Here is a 24,118-nt window from a genome sequence, read left to right as displayed (position 1 = left end):
TAAATAACTGCCCTTTAGCATTGGTGTTGAATATCTCCTCACTCCTGCCCTCACCCTCTGATCCAGCTTTCTACATTTCGTATGACAGGCATCATGATCACCACAGATCTCTAGAAAGTCAAATTCTCCCACGGTGCTTGCATGCATTTGTTAAGATCTGGTGATATTGTTTTAGGTCACCTAATTAAACCTGATGATAAGTAGAAAAGATGGCTCCTTCGATTAGTTTCCCTTTTTTTTTTCTTTTTTAAAATTTTCTGTCTTTTTATCTTTCGATGCTGTGGGTATGCTGATAGTGCTTCATTACTTTTAATATACATTTTACTTGTAAGGAGTAACTTTAGTAACTTTTAGTATATAAATAATCGGTAACAATTAAAATGACAGCATTCAAAATGTTGAGTAAAACTACACAACAATTTGCATATTTTTTACATAGTAAAAGTAACAAATATAAGCCTTTTTTTATTATTACATTATATACATTATTGTTTCTTTTTTACGAGATATTGAGTAAATTGTTAAGGAACATAATAAAATAAAACAACTTATTTGTTGAATATATTTTGAATAAATAATCTGAAACTATAAATCACATAATAATAAATATAAACATCAAATACATGTAGTTGAATATAGAGTACAATATAACTGGAGTGGAAGCATGAAGGACGCTATATATGTGTCTGTAGGTTACACCGAGGCAGGAACTAGGAACCTAAATAACCCATTCAACGTCGCCGGCGGAAGGAAATTAAAGACGGACACGCTTTCGAAAACGGCAAGAGCAACAACACCAACTCACTTCGTCACTGTCTACTGCTCTTTAAAAAGATTTCCCAAGTTTATTTAACTTAATTTCATAGTTTTTGATGTGATGGGTCGCAGCAGATCCACTGAAAGAGCCGACAAAGACAAAAAACAGGCGAAGAAGAAACGGAGACGGTCTTCTTCTTCTTCTTCTTCGTCGTCTTCATCGTCTTCCTCGTCCAGCAGCAGGAGTCGAAGCAGATCGTCAAAGAACGCACCACACAAAACACAAGGTTGGGACTTTATGTAGCGGAAACATTAAGTTTTGACAGCAACAAAAGTCTAATTATCAAAGTACTCAGTTAAACGTGTTCTTTGCTTCTCCCTCAGATGTGAAAACACAGAGAAAGAAGCGAAGAAGAAGCTCCTCTTCCTCCTCGTCCACTTCTTCTTCTTCCTCCTCCTCGTCGTCATCTTCCTCCTCGTCCAGCGATGAGAAGACTAAAAAGAAAAAGGGTAAAGCCAAGAGGAAGAAGTCGAAGAAGAAGAAGGCGAAGCTAAAGAAACAGAAGAAGAAGGAGAAGAAGAAGAAAGAGAAGCTGAAGAAGAAGGAGAAGAAGAAGAAGGCGACAACAGAGGCGGTGTTGTTAAGTCCTCCAGCAGAGAAACCTCCATCTTACCTGGAGGTGTGGCAGAGTGATGAGGGGACAGTGGAGCTCGGACCTGGTGGGACTTTACACGACATCACACCGGGTTTTACTGTTATTATAGTTTCACACATACTAATTCTGTCAACAAGGTCGTCTTGATGGGTTTTTGTGTTCAGTCCTCCAACTCCTCTGTCATAGAATAAGGAGTTGTACACTGAGGTGAGTCAGAGCAATGCTATCTTTTTCAGGAACACCCTGTTCATATTCACACAGTTACATATTCACACCTGGAGGCTGCTCCACTGGAACAGCTGGGGTTAAGTGCCTTGCTCAAAGGCACCCCAGTGGTGGTAATTGAGGGTCTAAATTGTCAACATTGTGTTTTGTTTTGTTTTTACACTTTGCCCTGTTCACTTTAAAATCATTTTCAAATACCAGGTCTTATTTTTTTGTATACTGGTTGATATTCAGTGCATCACGCTCTGTTCTCCTCTACAGCGATGACAGACGAGCAGAAGGCCCGACTCTCCACTAAGCGGCCTCTCACAAAAGAGGAGTACGAGGCCAGACAGAGTGTGATCCGCAGGGTTGTGGACCCAGAGACGGGACGGACCAGGTGAGCCAGCACATTCCGCTAGGTTAAAATCTATAACGGTTGAGTGAGCACTCTCTGTTCAGATTCACAAAGTAAACAAACTCTTTGTGTCCATTTCACTCTCCAAAGCTGAGTATTTACTGTATTGAACGACAGTGTTTTCTTGATGCACCTTGATCAGACGCTGAACTCTGACTTGCTGCTGTTTGTGCGTTTTCTTCCAGGTTGGTGAGAGGAGAAGGAGAGATCATCGAGGAGATTGTCAGCCGAGAAAAACATAAAGACATCAACAAGGTACAGCAGAAAGTTTAAATTATAGCTCTTGTGAATTAAACGCAAAAGATCCCTTTTATCGAACACGATTCTTCCATTCATCCCATAGCAAGCCACCAAGGGAGACGGGAACGCCTTCCAGAGGAAACTTGGTATCAACAGGTAGAAGATGCCGTGATCTGCCTCAATAAGCTGAATTTTATCACAACTTTAAACGTCTGCCTGTGATTAAACTGGATAATATCAAAGTACACTTACAAGTTTAAAACAGGAAAAAGAATCTCCTCTTGATTTGCCTTATTACATCCATGTTGATCACAAAGGAGACATAAAGAGAAGCAGACGAGACTTGAATGTTTTGGGTCAGCTGCCACAGGAACTCTACACAAGGTGAAGGTGTCCCAAATAGTTTGCACATTCAATGTTTGTTTACGCTGATAAATGCTTATTTATTTTATCTTTTTAAAAAAAAAAAAAAAAAAGCAGTTCAGTGATAAATCTAGAATACACTTAGTTATTCTGTCAGTTGATGTGTGACTGTTGGCCTTTCAAACGTCTTCCTCGTGTAAAACCAACGACATTATGCAGCTCAGTGTTTTCTTCTTCCTCCCTGACTCTGCAAACCTTTTTAAAAGTTCTGGCACCGTATGTACGTTTGTTTTCTCTATGGTTCTCTGAAGGAATCTTCATTTGTACGGACTGAATTCTTTAAAATAAACAGTTTTGAGTGAACTGCAAAGTATTTTCCCTCCTCGTCACTGAGCTAAACTTTATAATATTGTCGCCACTGAATTCAGGAGAAAAAAAAAAAAAGGCCAACATGACTGAGTGGTTCTTTATATGTTCTTTATACACTGTACATAAAAACACAAGGGAATGGATAAAATGAAGTTATCCAAAACCTACAAGATTCACACCCTGTACAATGAAAATATTTACCAAGGTATGTGGTGTGTGTGTGTGTGTATATATATACAGCCTATAAACGTTAACTGTCGATCTAACAGTTGTGGCATTGCATTAACCCCGGGGAACGAAGCTTGAGATAGTGATGGTCTGCCTAGTGGTGGGGAAATACATCAAACTGATCTCTCCTTTTGTACATTTCCTTCAAAAGGTAAAGCAAGCCAAAGCCTTTTAAGAAAATATGGCCTTTTCCTATTGAGGTCTGCATGAACAGTCTATCCTTTTTGTGAAGTCAATTCAGGAGTGAGCAGCGTTCATTCTAGGCCTCGCAACACAATGGTCAATGTAAGGCAAAAAAGGGAAATGTAAGGCCTCTGGTAATGTGTGTGTCTGTCTGCCCAGAGGATAACCGCACTGCTTTACATTCTCTGGATTTTGTCATCCAGGTAATCCAGATCTCTGAGGGAGGGAACAGGGTGGTGGAGTTAACAACTTCGTCTGTCCTTTTTGTCTTATTATTACTATTAATATACACACAGCTTTTGATTTAATCAGCAGCTTTTTTTTTTTTTTAGATATATGGCTTCAAGCCGAATCTTTGAAGTGGTCAAAATGCAGAGGGACAGCAGTACAGCAGGTAATTGCACCTTTCTTCACCAGGTAGCTCCTGGTTGGAGAAGTTATAGGTATTTCAGCCTTGAGATTTAAGCCTTCCCTCATTAATTAGAAAAGGATAGCCAAAATAATAGAAACACCACTCGGTGGAACACAATAAAGTTCGACAACGGCACAAACTACAGCCTCAAAAATGTTCTGTTAAAAGTCCTTTGTGCAGGATTTATTGGCAGATTCAACCAAATGAATATCCCTTTTTTCCACCTTCCTTAACGGTGGTTACTGAAAATGCAAAAGGCCCTTTACAGAACCAGTGTTTCATTTCTCCATTCTGGGCTTCTGTGGAAACATGGTGGTGCGACACAGCAGAGTATGTGGAAGAGAGCCTGGTCCCTCATTCTATGGTAACGAAAATGAAACAAAATGCACAAATGCTGCATTTTAGACAACAGTATTTGTATTTGGCTGTTACCACATGTTGTTTTTCATGTTATGTATGCACAGGGGCTGAACTCCTGAGGTATAACGTTGCTGAAGATCATTTTGTCACAGTAGGCCAAGGTTTTTGTCAACTATTTGTGGTGCCCAGAAATTTGAATCTATAAAGGTCCTACCTCTGAGGAGCACAGCATGAGTTTTCAGGTGATTATACATTAAATGAAAAATAAAATATTCCACTTCTGCCCCTGAATCCTACACACTGGACCTTTACGTTGTACAACTCCAACACAGTCAAGAGGTAAACACCAAAACCTCCGTGAAGGGTTTGGATTTGTTTTCAGGCCAGATGGAACTAGTGAACTGGGTGCGATCATGTGGCACTTTTAAATTAAGTGACTTTATCTTGGCCTTCACACTAGAGCATAAAGTTAAGATCGCTTATTGTATTATTTCAAACCATGATCACTTCTTCTGTGAATGCTCTCCTTTTTTAAAATGTCAGATGTGTTCCTGTGCCTTTGTTGAGTGGTAAGATGCGTTCAGGTACCCCTCTGCAATTTGACGTCAGTAGCACTTGCGCCTGTTGAGCTGATTGTCAGTGCACAGTGACATTCACTCAACACGGTCTGCCTGATGTTGCGGTGTGGTTGAGTAATATTGCACGTTTCCCCTTACATTTGAGCCCATATTGGTCCATTGCAGTCAGCTCTGTACATGTCTGTTAGAGGGACAAATAAACATCATTTTGTGAATGAATAAATCACACATTTCTACCCCTTTTGGAAATAAATGGCGAACAGCATAAAGTAAATCCTAGCTCCATGTGTATCTACTTCTGACAGCATATTGTACAGAATTTACAATTTGCAGATTGTTCTTCCTCTAAAAGGCGCAGCAGAACAGAGAAAAGAGACCTTAACCTAAGGAGGATTATCTATGAGCACATTCAACGCCTCATTTACAGCTGTGGGATAACCGGAGAGAAGCCATATCCCAAATTTCCAAAATAGATAATAACAAACATACAATATATGACACGAGATATAGAAGTTCTGTTGATACAATTCTGGTGATCCGCAAGAGAGAAATCATAAAAATACAATACTGTGCCAGGCAAAGACCTCTTTGAGTTTTGGCTGCTGCAACTGAAGTTCAAAGAAATAAAATAAAATAAAATAAAAAAACAATATAGCTAAAGTAATCTTAAAACACATTTTGTTCACAAAATCAATACATTTTAAAATATCTATAGTCTTAAATAACAACAATTATCTTAATCAATCAATAAAGTGTATCCTGAATGAGGTGATGTTTACCCCCAGAGTAAAGAAGACACTTAAAACTGGTCTTCAGTGGACCAGATACCAGATCTGCACTGTAAATATAACAATTATGTACAAGCCTTGTTAAGGCATTCTTACATACTTACACACTCTATTTCATTTTTACACAGGAGACCCGAATCATTTCCTCCCTCGTCATGTACAGCGTATCATTCTACACTGTTTGCTTTGGCACGTTAACGTTCAGTAGTAGGAGTTTTCTTCCCTATAGCTGAGTCATATATTTACTGTCAGTGCACTATGATCACATGTGGTGAAAAGCTAAAAAATCCCAGGAACAAGTTTCAGCTGCAAACATAGTTAAAGGGTCATTTCGCTGTTTGCTTCGTGTGATACCCGGACGGTTCTTTGGTCTGAGGGACGAGTACGAAGCGAGCAAAACTGGACTGTGTGGTTCGATTATTATTAAGTCAATGCGACAAGTATTCCCGAATCATTTCATGTTGTTTTTAAATGTTTCAAAATGATGATGCTCGACCTAAAGAAAATCCAGGAGAGATCAATTTTCGTTTAAATACTTGTGTGTTTGTTCGGTCACACCCGCAAAACAAACACAGTCCAGTTCTACCCGATTCTCAGCTCTGCTCCGAGACCTGAACTTGTCTGATTATCACGTAAAAATGACATAGTTTTCAAACCATAATGCTCAAAGTTGATCTCTTTAGTAATTGTTGTGCTTGCAGTTGGCAGTTACAGCTCAGTATCTTGGATCTGATACTGGCCGACTGTAGCCGGTTTGTGTTCTCGCATGGGGGCGCTTGTATGTGTGACCTTCTCCAGTCTAAAAGCCTGTTGTAGGAGGAAAAGCTGACCTTGTATTCAAGACTGATAAATATTTACTAAACAGTAGAAACAGTCTAGATTCCTAGAATATAAGCTATGACTACTTGTGTGCATGTTCCTGTTTCAGGAAGATGCTTGAAATGCCTGTTGAGTTGTGTGTGTGTTTTGTAATAAATACAGCCCCTGTCCATAAATATTGGTGTTGAGTGTGACTGGCATTAGTTTTTATAAAGAGCTGTTTGTAGCACCTGTTGTTTATCTTGTGGTATTTACCCATCTGGTGCAAACTGTTCTTACTCTTTGCTTGTGTATTTGTCAGGAGTCTCTTCCTCAGCCCTGTATGGTTTTTTTTAAGTCACTCTCCAGAAGGGACATTGTCTTGCTCATCTCATTTGGGGCTGAAAATGCCGGGCTCCAGCTTGGTGCTGCTGCTGCGACCCCAGCAGCTGGCTGTGATGCTCATGCTGCGCTGTGTCGCTCCCTGGCTGTGGCTGTGAACGCTCTCCAGCCGCTCCCCGTCTGATTGGCTCTGTGTGCGTTCTGGTCGGTTGTGGATGCTCCCTGTTGGGGAGCTGGGGGCCGGTTGGGAGGAGATGGTGCGCAGCAGGTGGTTCCTCTTCCTCAGGAAGTCGCTGTTTGCGCCCAAGCCGAAGCTGCCTTTACGGAGCACCATGCGTGCGCTGCTGGACTTGGCTGGCCGAGAGCGGTGGTTGTACTCCAGCTGGGACAAATGAGCCGCATATCCCTCTGTGATGAACTGTTGAGATGAGCAGAGCCAGAGACAGACTGTCAGCTATCAAGAAGTCTAATATTTCTTCAAGCTACGCATGAAACAATCAAATGGTACCTGGCACTGGTGCTGCATCTTCTTGGAGGGTCTACCAACGATGTATATTTGTGAGGAAGGGAGACCAATGGAGGTGTAGACTGAGATGTCTTTGGTTGATCCGTAGCCAGCGAAAATCTTCAAGTGTGCCTGGAACCAGTCAAACGAACATAAGAACTGGTTGGTATTGTGTGTTTTCTAGACAATTGATTTCACAAAGATCAAGACTACACACAGACAAACTATGCTACTTCTATAGATAACTAAAAAAAAAAAAAAAACCCTCAATCCTCCCGTCCTCCCAGTCTGACCTCTGTCAGGGCTTTGAGGAAGTTGGCCTTGTGTCTCAGCGGGTCGTGGACCAGACCGTCGCAGAAGGAGACAATACCATGAGGGAAGTTGTGCTGAGACAACCAAGCCACCACCCGCTGCTTCTGCATGTCAGGTCGTCCTGTCACATAGATGATTAAATAGCCTAAATCCTGCCAGTGCCTGCAATGAGAGAGGAACAGGAGATCAGAATAAAAAAAAAACTATGCTGGATGCGAATATGCTTCAGTCTGGAAGAGACTCTCGCTTCAAACCCGAGAAAACGTGAGAAGCCGAGCAGCAGCGAGTTACCTGACAACATCCACAGCTCCTGCCCGCACTTTGGGATCACTGCCCATGATCGACACGCTGGCAGCAAACGACCCGTCGATGCTGAAGACCACAAACTCTGTGCCTCTTGGAATAACTGTCAGGTAGCTGTCTGCAAATGTGTGGTCGCCTCTGGAGAATGAAAACAGAGTAAGAAAACAGAGAAAAGCAAAGACCAGGTGAAGTTGTTTTTTTTTCTCTGGCTGCTGTTGTACCTGACAACCATTTTGACCGGGTAGACTCCGATTCCAAGACGTTTGTCCTCTGGGATAACAAAAGACACACGGCCACTGCTGTTGGTCACCTCTGTGTTGAAGTAAACCCATTCTCCTGACGGAGGCTGGGTCATGATGTGCAGGTCAACCTGCCCGGGATTACAAAACCTTGGTTGAGCACAAAATTACCAAAGCACCGCTGACAGCAGTCTATGTGTGGTGTTATGATGACAAAGGAGTGCTCACCTTCTCCCCAGCCAGAGTAACCATGTCAAGAGGACCGTACATGAAGCGACCCGTCACGACCTGCTGGGAGTCTTCTGTAAACACTGCATCGTTCACACGGTGGTTGGCAGTCACGTTCTGTCGAGGGAGTGAAAGAAACACGCATGATTATTTGATCTTACAAGGTTATCGATGCTGATTTTACGGATGGGAGTAAGAGAATTATTCTGATCCCTACCCTGATCTTCACATGAGTCCTCTTTCGGAGCCACTTCTCTCGAGGCTTGGAGGGGGTGAATTCAGACACTTCTTTGCCATCAAGCTCCAGGATGCTGGAGTTTTCATGCCTCATGACCTACGGGAGACATTTGAATGGCTCTTCCTCAGTATCTCTGACGAGGACTAACATCGTGCTGGTCACATAACGAATGGTGGTTTCTAAAGTTGACTTACCTGTCGTAGGAGGAAAGACACAACATCTGTGGACTCCCAGTAGGATGCATGGAAGAGGTGTGGTAAAGCCACGGTGGGGAAAGCGGTCAAAGCATCGGGGCAGTACAGGGCAAAGTCCAGCCGCTTTGTGCCCCACCACCGTGCTGCAACTATGATGGGAATGAAGTGAATACAAGCGCAGAAATGTAAGACGAAACTTCACAAAACTAGCGTGAGGTATGTGATGCCCCGCTAAAGAAAAAGACAGTTTCAGCGTTAAACCACAATCAACACCGATCCCAGCAGTTCTTCAGCTAAACGAAGGAAATCAGGAGTTTATAATGTTATTCACAGGAAAATCAAATGCAGGAGGAAGCAAAAACACAGTTAAGAGATGACACGTGATTATATGAGCAACTGAAGGTTGGGATTCATGTTAGTATGTTAGTCAGGATTATGGATTTGAAAACAAAAGGAAGGTCCCGATTTATGCACAATCCCTGATTACTGAAAGTGACTGCCTTGTTCCCTTATGAATCAATTATGAAAGAACATGAATAGAGGGAAGGAAAAAGAGGCTTTCTGGAAGAGCAGCATTGAGGTTTTGGATTTTGACACAGTGTAAACCAGCACAGAGAGAAGAGCTGCAGCCTCACGTGGATGTCCCCTCCCTTAGAGAAATACCTTGCTCCACTTCCGCCTGGGAGTCCAGAGAGACCAGATCGGATATAGCAAAGTCCAGCCCAGCTGACAGGCAGTTCTCGTACTGACCAAGGGGACTTTGACCTTCACTAGCCTCTGCCTCACTGTCCAGCTCTGCCGCTAGATGAGCATCAGGAAATCCTGTGGCCTGGCCAGCCCCTGCTTTCTTACGGGTCTTAGGAGGACTTTTCAGGAAGAATTTGGTTTGTGACGATAAGGCAAGTTGGGACAAAAGGCTGAACTTTTTGGATTGGTTAATTTGGCATGAATTGGCTATGGGGAGAAAAAACACAGAAAGAAATCGTATGAAAAAAGGATGCATGTTGGCATGGCATGTTTATGACAGTTTACACAGTTTGTGGAGGGATGTTGGGATGTGTCCAGTGTCAGTAAGCTGCCTGCAACAGAGCTGTGAAAGTCGAAGCTGAAACATAATTGTTAGTGCAGTTAAGGCGGCGCTGCTGCTGTGGAACGTCCTCCTCATGCTCTGCTGTCGTGTTTAGTTGATGTGCAGCTCCGGGGTTACACTGTAGGTGCTAAATCAGCAGTGTGCAGATCAGTTAAGTGAAGTACAAATAAATGCTTTGCTAACAAAAGTGAGATAGAGAGGAGGGAGGGGACGGACTTCGAAGGACAGTCTCACATAAAACACAACAGAGTACCGGTCATCTCAGCAAACATTGCACTGGGGAGTGGACAATGCAGGAAATGGCTGAGGGAGGCAGGTGTCTACATGCATTGCAACATTAGATAAATGCAGCACTCGTTCATTGCATTTACATTTAGACAGTGGATAAGAGTAAGACAGACAGTGAAAAGTGGCGCTAAACTCGCTGCTCTTCAGGACTCTACTCGCTCAAACTGGGACTCTGAATTTCAACAGGAAACAGCCTCGTTATAATGCAGGTGTTGCATCGGGCTGAGCAGAAAAAAAAATAAGTAGAAAAGGGAGCGGGGAATTCACGTCTAACAGGCTGAGAAGACTGCTCCAGCTGTGGCGTGGGGTGTGTGTAGAGTCAGAGTAACGGGGGTTTGAGAGAGAAGATGGAGGAGGAGAGTCGGAAAATAGGGAGAAAAGTAAGGTGGAGAGAAAGAGAAAGAAGGAGAATAACTACCAGTGTTTGTGTGAGTGCAAGGAAGAGAGAGAAAGAGGCTGGTTGGTGTTGAGAACACTTACTGTTGGCTATGTTGGAGGCAGTGTAACTGTCTGCCATTCCTGAGACCTGGCTGGCAATGCTGACCTCACTGGCCCTCCGCTGGCCCCGGGAGAGGGGGCCCGTTACGGGGGATGAGGGGTACGAACTGTCCATGAAGACACCACCATGAGACTGAACAACATCCGCTATTGAGCCGAAACAAGGAGATCCCATTAGACAGAGACACAGGTAAGGGGGAACTCACAGTGATGGAGGGAGGGGAGGGAGACGTGGGAGAAATGTGACGGCGGGCGGGCACCATGGCTTCAGAGGACATGTGAAACCAGAAGGCGGCAACATGGCGGCCGAGGTCAGATTTCTGTAACCGGGCGCATGAGTACATAAAAACGTTTAGTGAATGTAAGATCACAAATGTCCACATCTGTTACAGTCACACCCACATGTCAGTATCTCATATGAAGGTGATTTTTTTTTTTTTATCTAATAGTGATGTAGTATCATGTTATAGTCCTTTGGTTTTGCAGGCATAGTGATATATATTAAAATCAGATGACCTCTGACCATCAGCACAGGGAGAAACATAGGACAGTATATCCAGCATGTACAGATGGAGCTCTACGTACAGCACACTATGCAAACACAACATCACAGGCAGCACGATCTTCACATCAAACCTCTCTGAAAGTCAGACGACAGTAGCAAATAACCTCCGCTGACATCATTAATCTTATAATATAATGGAGACGATGCATACACAATAGAACCCGGTTAAAAACCACAGCACAAACACAAATGCTTGTGTCCTGCAAACACTGACACGGATATATGACGGGAATGATGAACTGTGACACCACATGAGATGACTGTCAGATTTTCCAAAAGTATTTCCATGGCAAGTTGTTACAATTTTGTATTATTTCAAATTGTTAAGAGACCAAGAATTCAACAAGGAAAGATAGTTGTATAAGTAAATACTTTAAATTAAACTTATATTGTTTGTCTGGCCTGATCAGAATGGGCAATGGGAATACTCATTGGTAGGTTTAAATCTGAGCAGACTAGACGTGACAGGGATAAGGATGGATCAGATGGACAAAAGAAACACAGCGAATGGGGACGTGAGGACAGATGCAGGTGAATGGGAGAGGCTACACACACTCCATAGTGGCGGGTGTGGCTTTGAGGGAGCCCTCCTGCCAGTTTAGCACAGGCACAGGGATGCAGGTCTCACTGATGGTCTCCTGACAGCGAAAGGACAGTGGAGGCCCACTGTCAAGTAGCAGCTGAGCGTTGCTCTGGACTGTCTCCACTACAGAGGGAAGGTGGAGGGGCAGAAGGGGGGCAGAGGTAAGAGGGAGGGAGGGAGGAAAGGGAGAGTGGTTTGGAGGTAGAGAGTCACGTATGCAGATATGGGGACAGGAGGCCAAAAGAGGAAGAAAGAAAGAAGACAGGGAAGACACAAAAACATATGAAGCAAGAACAACAGAACATGAGACAAGAAAGCAGAGTCAAGCCCTCAGTCGAGCCCGCTTCTTTAAAACCTCAACAGCTAGTCACATGTATACTATCACATAACGCTATGCTCAGATTGCATCATCTCAAAAAAATTCAAAACTTTATTAATATCGAAAACTTCAGTATCTGCTACACAAGACAGACCTGAGGAGACGAGAGCTATCGTTTTTAAGACTCTGACAGGAAAATATCCTCCGCTTATTAGTTACCTCACTAATAGGTTCCAAAGCTTCATTCATAACTCTGACATTCAAATTTTTAAATTAACATTAAATCTAATCCTGGTGTTTCTACACATTTGCAGAAATAGATTAGGCTCTGCTAATACAAGAGTGTTATACAACTAGATTCTAACAGTGGCTGTGTTTGATGATGTGTACTTCAGACTCGTAAAGTCACAAAGTCGTAATTAATTGAAAAAGTTGTCGTTCCCAAAATTCACAACGTTTTCAGCTTCAGTCCACATTTGTTAAGCATTTTACATTTACAACATTTTGGCTCCTGCACACAGAGGGAGCAGCTGCATCCGGAAATCTCAATAACTTTGTATATAAATAAATGACATTCAGTACAGTCCTACTTAATAATTTATACGTCCTATGTGGAAGGGACTCACAGACGAATGTCCGTATCAACAGTTTAGGTGAAGGCTCAAAGGGTTTACTCCACTATAATGACCAGTCCAAACAGAAACCACCAGCGGGACTATGACCACATTCAGATGAATAAACTGCTTCACAAAAGACGCTGAAGCACAAACAATAGAAAAATGTTTCATTTTTCTTTGAGACAACGTTTACTCTGTGCGTAAAGGAACTCACTGAGATGTTTTTAAGGCATGTGTTGTCTGTGGCATGCATCCATGGGAAACAGGACAGTGGCTTACAGTCAGTGTGTGCAGCGTCAGCTCATTTCTGTGAATTTGACATTTGTGTCTGTGCATGTGAACCCAAGTCAGGACTAAATCAGTTCTTCTAGATCGCAGTTAAAAGCTGAAGGTTTACTGAGTTTGTATTAATGAGGCTTTTATACGTCATTGGTGCAGAGGGCTCACCCAGTAGGGCGGAGTTTCCGTCTCCCAGGGGGAAGCGTTGATATCGGGGCACGTTGAAGGGAGGCAGGAGGTGAAATTTCCTCTCCAGCAGAGGCTCCAGTCGAGAGGCTGAGGGATCAGCAGGGTGGAACAGGTTGTAGACCTGCTGACAGGCAGGTCGCAGCTGAGCCACTAGGGGGAGGAAGTGAGCCAAAAACATGAGCGAGGGGAAGGAAAGAATCTACAACCCATCCCTCATCTATCCTAAAAATAATCTGGAGTCCTGATAAACACAACCAAACGTACAATTAGCATTTTTATGACTATTATGATTATTTCCAGGACTAAGTGATTCATAATTTAGTTTCTAAAATGTCAAGTCTTTGGGAAAAGTGTTCAATTTTTAAGAGGCAGAATATTAGACTAATGATTGCAGCTACATCTCCACCTGAAGTCAACTTTGTGTACTTTTGCAGACAGAAAATATATTTTATTCTCTTCCATAATGTGTCATATGCAACGTAAACAACTTTGCTACCACTGATTACACTGGAAGTCTTGCAGTGCTGCGTCCAAATTATCTCACCATCCAGCATGGGAATGACAGTCTTTCTCAGGGCGAGTACCAAACCCAACGGAGAGCCAAAGAGGAAAAAGTCGGACACCTCAAAGTCAAACTTCCCCAGGGAGCCTCCATCCAGCATAGTGCTGCTGCTCGACCTGCGTGAGGTTGTGTCGTTCCTGAGGACACTGGAGTGTAAGCTGGAAGGACAGCACAAAGTCATTTCCATGAGGACTAAAAGTACATAAAACAAGGGCTGTCAAAGATTTTTTCTGTCATCCCACACCCAACACACCTGGTCAGGAAGGCCTGGTGTTGTTTTATCGTGTCCACTTCGTAGGTGGAGGAGTCGCTTCTCTTGCGTGGCAGCTGTCTCTTGTTGTCGTCACCTGTACCGGCACGGGGGATGTCGATGTTGCTGCGACTGAGGTGGCGGCTGCCCTCCAGGGTGGGAGAGGCTGAGCCGTGCCCGCTGTTGACAATGATGCCGGGAGAGAGGAGGTCCTGGTCCTGAAGGGGCGATTCAGCAACATTTGATAAAAAAAAAAAAAAAAATTAAAACACCCGAGAAAGAATCCATAAATCTTGTCAGAGCAATGTAACTTTCAGAGGTGTTAAATCATTTGTAGATGGTGATTTGGAGATAGATTTTCAACAGTTTTTTGTCTCTTACCTGCACACTGACAACGCTGCCCCGACGACTGCTGTTCTGGCTTTCATTAACTGTCTGATTGCTACTGCACAGTGCATCGAATCCCAATATTCCTCCCACACAGTCCCCAATGAGGCATACCTGGAGCAGAAAAGGGTCAGACGAAAAGTAAATAAAACAAATCATCCAAGTTCAAGTCTGTCTAAAACATCTATACAGCTGCTCCGAGACAGTTCAGTAATACATACAAGGTGAATATGCTCATAAAAAAAAGTTGTTTTCCAGGAGGAATATTGGGAAATATCATAAATCATGTTGGCATTTATTACTTTACAAAATGTTTGCCAATGTTTACAAATGGTATTAATCAATATTTGGCTATAAAATTCAAGGCCATGCTCAGCTGTGAAATTGTGATCATGTATGTATAACTTTGAAAATAACAACAGAGACAAAAAAACATCAGCAGGGAGCAACTCAACACTTCTGGTATCTGACGACAGGACAGTAACTGACCTGGCCGGAGAAGGCTGCCCCGTCCAGAGACTTAATGAAGTCTGCGTACACCTGGTTGGCTCTGACGATGACGGTGGCCATGGCCTCCTGGTACTGCGGAGCCGAGGTGGCGAGGAGGGGGAGGGCCGCCAGGGGAATGTGGTCCTGGCTGCTCGATAGACAACCCTCATCGTAGCTGTACGGGCTCAGGCTTTGTGAAGGAGTAAATATAAATACATTTCATTATGAATACATTTTACGGATCAAGGGCAGTCCAAAGAGGAGAGTGACGAAATAAACGCAGGAAAAAGGGGGGCCATGGCCGAGAGCTGCACCTGGATTCTATCCATCACAAGCAAACAGCAATCACAGTCAATAAACAGAAATGTTCAATCATTACCCACAATGCTTGCAGCGTGCAGACAAATGTGTGCATATGTGTCCTCTTACTTGGACACCAGGGAGAAGGCCTCGGCACAGATGGCAGGGCAAGGTACCAAGCGGATGGCGATGCGTCCCAGCGCAGCGGGGTAGTGGACACGCATGACTGTGTCAAAAGCCGTACTAATCGTGTTGACGTCGGCCTGCTTGCTGTTCTGGTCGCCTCCGCCTGTGTCCAGGATGTTCCCTCCGTGCAGAACCAAGATCAGCACGTGGATCTTGGAGGGCTGCAGACACTGCTGGGACGAGCTCTCCTGAGAACAGAAACGTTTTCTGGATGATGAGGAACAACTCTTGGAGAATTCAGTAAATGCTAATAAACAGACGACAGATAAACAATAATGTCCTAGTTGTTTTGCCAAATAAAACATTTGTTTTGTCAGATTTGTGAGTCATATTTGCGTCTGTCTCTTCAAACATGGACCACAGAAGAAAATGTGAGAAGGGGCAGAGAAACATGAAGGGAAACAGAACAGAGCCAACCTTCACTCCACCTGGACGACTGTTCAACTAACAGCAAACAGCGACAAATACTTCCTGAGGACAAGTTACATTAAACTGAACAACATATTTTGATACAAAACATCTCCAAAGAAGCACTACATGTACACTCAACGCCACAGCTGCAAGTACACAGGAGTTGAACAGAGGGTGGTGAGGTTGAGGTGTACACATGGATTTAGGTTTGGGTCAACGGCGAGGGGAAAAAGGGGCAATACTGGGTTTGTTCAGGGGGACTGGGAGGTCTCTGTGGAGCTACTGTAGCTCACAGTGCACTCGGGCCAAAATGTTTACTTACTGACTGGTGCCTTGTTATCATGATGGTGGGAATGGGTGAGCTATCGGCTTTGCCGCTAACAGAGCCACGCATCTGAACACAAGAGGACAGAGAGGCTCAGGGACAAACATCCCTTCTGTTATCTTCCAAACTGTAAAACCTGATGCAAATGTTCATGAAAATTAAATCAAGTTACACAGAAGCTTTGGGTCCTGATGGGCATTTCCCAGAGAGGATCCTTCAGGAATATTCACGTCAGACATGGTTCTGCGTCACAGACGGCTGCTTCCAGTTATGTTTAGTAGATAAACACTCGCTGTCAGACACACATACCTCATCTAGTCTTTCCTCACTGGCTGCTCTTTCATAATCCATAGTCATTTCCTTGAACAGCTCACCTGCAAACACACACACGCACATTCTTAAGAACTGAGGGAGCGTGACTGTCCACGATGAAGTGTACGAGTGGTTTTCATCATACCAGGAGTTTCCTCGGCTTCGGCAGCTTCAATCTTGTCCATGAGGTCGTTGGAATTCCACTTGGCGATTTCCTTTGGCAGGACCTCCTCGCCGTCTGAGAGATCCTCTGCAGGGGCGACACAGGATAGATCATGATCAACTACAGTATATGTGCCGTTCAGAGCCAACAGATTTGTCATTACATCATCAGCATAACCAGTTTATAGTGAGGAACAGTGGTATATAGGTTACAGCTTGGTTGTATGACGAGACAGTCACAGTCCAAATAAGATATTGTCAAATAAACTGGTTAAATAGACATAAATGATCACTTGGTGGATGAAAAATACATGTTACATGTGTGTTGGAGGACAGTGGACAACATTTTTTGCTTTGTTTGTTTGTCTGTTTATCATTGTGGATTTAATAAACCATTACCTCCAAGATTCAAGCTAGTGTGTATCTTCTAAATCTAAATAAACATACTGATAGGTTGTGTTGTGTTACTGACGTTAATCTGAGATTTAAAAAGGAAAGTTCAGGATCTAAAAACGAATATCCCATTTCATCCCATAATTTCTCTCCAGGGACATTTTTGTTCCACTGCCAGCATCTTCATTTCTTAGAAACAGACAGCCACCTTCTGTTCACTTCAGCTTGGAAATCTAGTTTAAATGTCGTGCGACTCCATTTATTTAAACTGCAGATTAATAACACATCTTTTGTTTAGAATGGTAATCATTTTAATTAACTGCATTAAATACCAGCTTGCAGCCAGTTTCTCATAAAGCCAAACACCAGAGTGAGACTGTTTTTAATGTCAGCCTAATGTCATCAGTTGTTTGTGTTTCTAAAGATGGTGTTTCCTGTACACCATACAACTTAAAATGCCTTTTTCTGAAGTACTTTTTTTTATGTTACTTCCTCAACAGCTTTACATGTAGAGGCCAGTTCTAACCTGGGCAAAAAATAAGGTGTGAAGACAAAGAGGCATCTTTATTTTAACAACAAGTTCGAGTAAATAATTTACATTTCATTACAGCTTCAACTGCAAAATGTGTAGTTGCAGATAACATGCCGCATCAGAACCAAAGTAGCTCTTTCCAAATTAATACTTACTTTTAATTAATTAATACATACTTTTACTTCTGCTTATAATACTGAGGTACATTTATTGGCAGAGAATTGATTTTGAAACTTAAATCTAATATCAGTTACTTTTTTACTCAAGTACTACTCCTATAACAAATGTATCTGCTTTAATGTATTTATTGCCAATTTTATGCAAAAGTCATACTTGAGTAAAAGTAAAAGATGTGATGTGAAAATATAATCACATGGTAGCTTTATCTGTTGGAAGACAGAACTACCACTGAGTGTATCATCATGTGTGAATTCAAACCTTCCATTAATAATCCATGGAAATGTAGACACACTTGAATGTGGGTCTATGATGAGTTTTCCTGAAGCTTTCCTTTTATTTGTCTTATTTCATTTCATGTATTTATTTGCACTGAGAAAAGACAAGCCACACAGAAAAAGGGGCGAACGCGACAGCACAAAATAAACTTGGAGATGCACCTCAAGTGTTTGTAACAGATGATAACTGCAGAAGGACGGCGCCCACAAACAAACTTTAAAGATAGAAATCTAATATCAGAGGCAATCTGAGCCAAGTCAGCCTGTTTCCAAATTTAATTTGTGTTCCACCATCATGTGATTCATCCAGGCACCAGAGCACACACTTGTGTTCATATGCACTGTGTCTCGTGTACACTTCATTTTTAATTAAAGTTTAATCAGTTCATTAAATAGAATGCAATGTGCTTTCACTTCAGTCACCCAACATGCAATAATTCACCCGGACAAACATGAACACTAATTAAAAAAAAAGTCATGTCAACACAATTCAGTCTAATGATATCCAGGTAATCAAAAATAACACTAGTAAGATTTATTACACTTGAAACAGGTGGAAGACTAACGCGAGCAGCTAGACTGGTATCAACATCACAAACGAGAGCACAAGTTTATTCTTATTTCATCATTATGATAAAATGTTCTGAAACAATTCAACCACACAAACATCGATGAATAATTTTTCGGGGGTCATTTATTGCTTGGGTGTAAAGGACAGTGTGTGTGTGTGTGTGTGTGTGTGTGTGTGTGTGTGTGTGTGTGTGTGTGTGTGTGTGTGTGATGATGTGTTGGTCAGAGGGGACTGATGGGCCGTGAGACGATTGTGATTTTTGAACTAGACGTCAGGATGAGACACCCGGCCGGCGTCCTCAGCCAAACTCATCCAGCAGAGAGAGCACGGCTGTCGCACCACCACACCCACCTATTTCAACTGCAGCCCCAAAGCATGCTGGGTATCTGGGAAGCTTAAGAACTGATCTGCGGTTAAAGAGATGCATGCAGAGTCAGGAGAGAAGGGAACAGGCACTTCTTGGAAAACTGGACACAATAAACTATTGATCTAACTATCAACTCCGATCCAAAAAATAATAAAACTGCGGTTACCATGAGCATCGAAGAACTCTTCGTCCGAGCTTTCTTCTGAGTCTCGCGCTATGCTCTGCATCCTCCACTCCGAGATGCTGTGACGTGATGGGCTCACTGAAAGACCAAACATGAACAAAAAATCCATCATTATTTTGGGACATGTGTTTCAGCCTCTCTCTTTCCCTTTTTAAACACACACACACATAATGACAAAGAAATATTGCACAATCTCCCCCAGCCCACACACACACACACAGTGTTATATAAACATGCAACAGTCTCAGTGGTGCATTACTTCATCACAGATGGAGAGTGCTTGGTGGTCAGAGGGGTGTGTGAAAAGTGAGGCCAAATGTAACACAGACCAGCTACATGTACAGTCACCGACCACCAAATGCCAGTTGAGGAAAATGGTGATACAAGAAGAGGGGCTTGTCTATCACGTGTCCTCCATCTTCGCTTCGTATATAATTAGTGCGGAGGAAGGGTGGGGAGGTGTCGCTCTAAGGGGCAGCCTGGTGGTGGGGGGGGGGACCCAGCTGTAGCTGTCAGCACACAGAAAGAAACAGCAGTGGTGGAGGGGAGGGTCAATGTGAAGAGCGTCAGCCTGCTCTAGTCTGTGATGTCAGCGCTGCAGCTATAAATAGCCCAGGAGAAAACCACAGGGGGGAGTTACGGGGGTGAAACAAGGCACTCTGGATGAGAGTCGGGGTCCAGGTGGCAGCTACAGTGAGCGCTGCCGTGATGTAGGGGTGACACTGGAGATGAGTGTTTTGATGAGTGCGGACATGTGTGGTTTGTGATGTCACAGCTGCTGCTAAAAATAACCAGGTGAGATCCGCCGAGTTGTTTGGGTGAGGCGAGGTAAGTTTGATAGTACAGCACATGTGGGGGCGTGAGTAGAAAACAGTCGAGTGGAGTGAAATCATTCAAATTAACATCGGACGCTGGACGGAAAAGCAGAGAGTGCTTCGACTTTATTAACACCAAATCAACAAGAGCTCGGAGCCCTTCAGTGGCATCGGATTCTTTCAGTTTGTGCATTTTTCAATACTGCTGTTGCGATACTTCCTGGAGAGCTTCAGAGTTTTGAGGTGACATGAAGCAGAGAATTTATCCACGTTTGGGCAAAACCTTTTGGAACACACTTTTCATAGAGACTGCAGAATGAACCAGAGGTGGTTTCCATGGATTGGGGTTGGGAAATCGTTTCTATTTTCATACTGTACAATCATCCAATCGTGGTTATTGTGGGTAACGCCATAGGGCAGCACGAGTAGGAGGGTTTGGGCTTACTGACGTCATGGCATGCCAGTGAAATGCCAGCATGGAAAAAAAATGGATCATCTTGTATTTGGAGAAAGTATGAGTTTTACCCACATGTCAAAAGGTGACTTTCTCTAAAAGATGTGTGCCAGTAAAGTAAATGTATATCACGTTTAATATTATTATTTCATTTTTGATGTCATAATCCAAATTGTGTCTATAACATAAACTACGCTTATGGAGAGCAAAGTTTTTGTTAAGGCGCATTTCAAAGCGGCGTGATCAGATTCATGGAAAACATCTTTGTTCTGATGGTATGTTCATCAAAATCCCTTTCGTCCTCAACATGCAGTTATTGAAAGAAAAGTGAGCTAATTGCTTTTAACAGCCGCCTCTCAAGTTCACAGAGGAAAGAATGTTTTGGACTCAGACTAATTCTGGGTGGGTCAACAGCACAAGTGTGACATTGTTGAATTCTTCACATTCTGCCTTCCAGCATCTCGAATTTCACAACTGGCAGCTTTTACTTAAGAAGCAGTTTGACTTTGTTGTTAGTTTACCTCAACCTCTAAGGTGGAAAGGACTCAGGTGGCAGACTGGATAAATAAGGCATGATGAAGTGTAAATATAGAGGTGATAATGTGTGAAGGAAGGTGTAGGCCTCAGGACAGGGCACAGCTTCAGCAGAAGTGGCTGAAAACTGCATAGGGAGAGCCATGTAAATACATAATGACTGCAGGTTCCTGTGATAACTTTCACACCCGTGTCAGTGTCAGTGTCACACGCTGTCATACAGGTGCAGATGGCGTGCCCCTCACCTCCTCTCTTGGATGAGCGGGAGGATCGGGATGAAGTGGACCACTGCTTGGTGAGAACTCCTCGTGGCTGGAGAGTCTCTCCTCCTTGGCTGACGACCACCTCTTCAGCTTCAATGGAGCTGATCGCCTCTTTAGCCTCCTGCTCTTTGTCCGGAGACGGAGCACCTCCGTTGGCCTCTGTGGCCTCCTCCGCCTGACTGAACTGGGCCATCTTGGTGGCCAAGGCCAGCTGGGTTTCCAGCTCCAGCTGCCGGATGTCCTCCATGGTCAGACCGTACCACTCATCCTGCCAGCACCAGGCCTGCCGGTGGGCACGCACCATCACCTTTCTCAGTCCTGGAAGGAGGCGATGGAAAAATATTACACACAGATCTTGAAAGAACATAATAATCCTGTCCAAGTTACTCCATCACATAAATGGACTGTAACATATTTGAGTGCATTCTCACCAACATCATGGATGAAGCGTTCAATCTTAGACTGCATGCCCCAGTAGCGAAACTCCACCTTGCACAGTTTGTAGGCACACATGATGGGGGTCTTCCCCGGGTTGTTGTTGTACTCTTCTATCCAGTCGTCCTGCAGTGGACCCCGCTGGGTCTTGGCTGACTTGTAGAGCCGCGTGTCCTCCTCCGCTTTGTACTCATGAGGGGGGATAGGATCTGTCACTATGTCGATTGGGTCTGTCAAAGATAGTACAAATCCAGAAATGAGTCACGTGTTTTCAGTGCACTGCATGAATTATATTCCTGACGTCGTGTCTTTAATACCATGTCTTGATGTGTGTGGGTGAACGAGTAGAACCTGCGCTGCGTCAAATTCTTTTAATAGCTGAATTTCAAGCTGACAAGCACATGCAAGAATCATTCATTGATTAAGATGATTACATTCAAAGTTGTAACTGGGCCACTGCATGCCCTCCAACCATTCATTTATGAGCAGCTTCATTTTCAATAGGCATGCTACCAAACAACAGAGAAAAAAAACATATGCAGTACCACTAAACTGCCACAAGTGGGCCTCACCTGGTCCTTATGTTTGAGACACAAAAGGACAAATATCAAGACACAATCAGACTAAACCTAATATGAACTTGTCACCATAAATAACCATTACAAGAGAAGGTGTTTTCTAATGTAGCTATTGTATGTTCTTATTTTTGAAACCCTCAGTGCACTTTGAGAGTTAAAGAAGTCCGATACACATCAATCTACAGTCTATCTTAATATCTGAGCTTTTTTTTTGTTGTTGTCGCAGTGGTTCCACATTAATACCAAAAGTTTCTCACCAATAGTCCTCTGCCTCTTCTCTGCTGCAGACAAGTTGAAGACATCTGCCTGGTTGCCTGTGTCTGGTTTGTAGTAGGTCTCAATGTCAATAGAGAACTTCTCAACAAAGGGACAGGTGTATCTGAAGGACGAGAGGCAACAAAGTGAGGTTAAAAAAACAAAAAAACAAAAACAGAACAACTGTACAGACAAAGCAGGGGTGCATCATGAGTTGACATCTGCCTTCATTAGGCGACATATTTTGTCAACTGAATGGCTCGGGATCAGAACTATTATATTAAGAATGACAGCACCCTCTCACTGCCGAAGATAGAAGACGTGTGAGCCGTGCCCATCTGTTGCATCTGAGGCGTCTGAAGTAAAGCTGTCACTGGTTGAATAGATGTGTCAACAGGCACTTGCAGTCTATCAATATCCTGACGGTATAGTCAAGGGCACATCTCTTTTCAGCACCTCCACGTCTCTGTGTTTGTCAGGCACCACGCAGACAAACACACTGACACCCTGAGAATGAGGGGCCATCAACATCTAACAGCCTGGGAGCGCTGCTGGCCGCACGCCGATCTGATGGTCTGCTCTGTAATATTCTGACAACTTGCTCTGAGGTCTTTTTTTTTTCTCTTGGCTAGGACAGCAGCTAGAGGCGAACTTTCAGACTGGACATAATCACATCTGAATTACACTGAAAACAAGTAGGATTTGAATTACCATCCATCCTTTGTTTTAAGCTTTGTCTTTCAATGTGTGTTCATCAAACAGGCAGCCAATACACAGAGTATTCCTATCATTACAGTAAAAGATTCATAGTTTTGCACAGCTTTGGCAGAGTTTTAATGCACTCTCACTTCTGCTCTGAAGGGGTGTGGAGGAGGCCTTCCTGCAGCGGCGAACCTCACCTGGTGCGGGTGTAAGGGTAGGCGTTCCAGGACTCCTCTTCAACCCTCAGTGCTGCTTTGGGCAAGATGGAGCGGAACCAGCTGGGAATGTGCATGCCAATATGGTAGACCTTGTGGGTGTACTGGCCCGTCCCACCCGGTCCATCTGTGTAGGGTTTATTTTCTAGAATCTCAACCCCGCTGCCTTCGCCACAGCTCTCTTCTCGGCTCTTTTTCTGGAGGATGAATAATCACATGAAGTTGAAGGTGTCCATGTTTGCATGTAAATAGCACAGTGTTACATTGAAGAACATGAATACAAATTACAGGCATGCGTGCGTTTTGTGGATAAAATGAAAAAGGTTTTCGATGCAGTCACGTTACAACGCAAATTCCAGCTAAGTTGGGAGGTTTTTGTACGTCAATAAAATAGAATGTGCTTTTTTCAAAAAGGATGATTAACAAAAACAACATATTTAATGTTTAGCTCATCAATGTCTGATTTTTGTAAATAGATGCTTGTGAATTTGATGTCAAGAAGACTTCTGAAATCAGGGAATCACATCGCAGGGAAAACAAGACTACAGTTCGTTCACAAATGACTGCATTCTGTTTTTATTTACTTTTATAAAGAGCATCTAAACTTTTATGGCGTCAGGGTTGAACAATCAGTAGAGTGAAACACAAGACGACACAGGTGTCAAAATTAATAGCTTCCTGGCAGCTTCGTCAGCTCTGAATTGCAAATCAGGAAACCCATCGCAGCCACACCTTTCCCATATTTACATTCCAGGTGCACAGAGGAAGAAAGGCTGGGTGGAGTCTGCAGCTGCAGTTGAGTTGGCTTACAGCTAGGAGTATGTGGCACGGCAAAAGGA

The 24,118-nt window shown here is 43.3% G+C and overlaps 2 protein-coding genes across 7 annotated transcripts in view; one reads left to right on the top strand and one right to left on the bottom strand.

The window, feature by feature from the left end:
* Positions 1-712: 712 nt before the first annotated feature.
* arl6ip4 (ADP-ribosylation factor-like 6 interacting protein 4) lies at positions 713-2,753 on the top strand. Its single transcript, XM_037098779.1, has 5 exons — positions 713-1,043; positions 1,141-1,476; positions 1,899-2,016; positions 2,220-2,289; positions 2,378-2,753. Exons 1-5 carry the CDS (start codon positions 878-880, stop codon positions 2,432-2,434), a joined length of 747 nt encoding a protein of 248 aa, XP_036954674.1. The 5' UTR covers positions 713-877; the 3' UTR covers positions 2,435-2,753.
* Positions 2,739-24,118, bottom strand: part of LOC119019844 (membrane-associated phosphatidylinositol transfer protein 2-like) — a 44,916-nt gene continuing 23,536 nt past the window's right edge. Inside the window, exons 3-27 of one of the 6 annotated variants that reach the window (XM_037098768.1) lie at positions 23,262-23,476; positions 22,365-22,486; positions 21,526-21,759; positions 21,077-21,412; positions 19,011-19,106; positions 16,510-16,614; positions 16,362-16,426; positions 16,050-16,121; positions 15,260-15,504; positions 14,831-15,020; positions 14,336-14,455; positions 13,958-14,172; positions 13,687-13,862; positions 13,122-13,292; positions 11,709-11,861; positions 10,573-10,737; positions 9,378-9,668; positions 8,715-8,863; positions 8,500-8,616; positions 8,283-8,399; positions 8,037-8,185; positions 7,804-7,953; positions 7,494-7,674; positions 7,204-7,332; positions 2,739-7,113 (exon numbers count right to left, since the gene is read on the bottom strand). In XM_037098768.1, coding sequence (XP_036954663.1) covers positions 6,745-7,113; positions 7,204-7,332; positions 7,494-7,674; positions 7,804-7,953; positions 8,037-8,185; positions 8,283-8,399; positions 8,500-8,616; positions 8,715-8,863; positions 9,378-9,668; positions 10,573-10,737; positions 11,709-11,861; positions 13,122-13,292; positions 13,687-13,862; positions 13,958-14,172; positions 14,336-14,455; positions 14,831-15,020; positions 15,260-15,504; positions 16,050-16,121; positions 16,362-16,426; positions 16,510-16,614; positions 19,011-19,106; positions 21,077-21,412; positions 21,526-21,759; positions 22,365-22,486; positions 23,262-23,476 — 4,332 coding nt within the window. In that variant the 3' untranslated portion in view covers positions 2,739-6,744. The remainder of the gene's footprint in view (positions 7,114-7,203; positions 7,333-7,493; positions 7,675-7,803; positions 7,954-8,036; positions 8,186-8,282; positions 8,400-8,499; positions 8,617-8,714; positions 8,864-9,377; positions 9,669-10,572; positions 10,738-11,708; positions 11,862-13,121; positions 13,293-13,686; positions 13,863-13,957; positions 14,173-14,335; positions 14,456-14,830; positions 15,021-15,259; positions 15,505-16,049; positions 16,122-16,361; positions 16,427-16,509; positions 16,615-19,010; positions 19,107-21,076; positions 21,413-21,525; positions 21,760-22,364; positions 22,487-23,261; positions 23,477-24,118) is intronic. The other 5 variants (XM_037098772.1, XM_037098771.1, XM_037098769.1 and 2 more) reach the window with 5 other exon arrangements.

This window comes from Acanthopagrus latus, chromosome 5 (genome assembly GCF_904848185.1).
Source record: "Acanthopagrus latus isolate v.2019 chromosome 5, fAcaLat1.1, whole genome shotgun sequence".
Lineage (NCBI taxonomy): Eukaryota > Metazoa > Chordata > Actinopteri > Spariformes > Sparidae > Acanthopagrus > Acanthopagrus latus.
Note: the sequence above shows the minus strand (reverse complement) of the source record. Positions and strands in the feature narration are given on the sequence as shown.

What these genes read in the sequence shown, in the direction of transcription:
- arl6ip4 (XM_037098779.1), top strand. Translation starts at nt 878, where the DNA reads ATGGGTCGCAGCAGATCCACTGAAAGAGCCGACAAAGACAAAAAACAG. An exon ending in CGCACCACACAAAACACAAG is followed by an intron (nt 1,044 to 1,140) that starts GTTGGGACTTTA and finishes CTTCTCCCTCAG; the next exon opens with ATGTGAAAACACAGAGAAAG. An exon ending in GACAGTGGAGCTCGGACCTG is followed by an intron (nt 1,477 to 1,898) that starts GTGGGACTTTAC and finishes TCTCCTCTACAG; the next exon opens with CGATGACAGACGAGCAGAAG.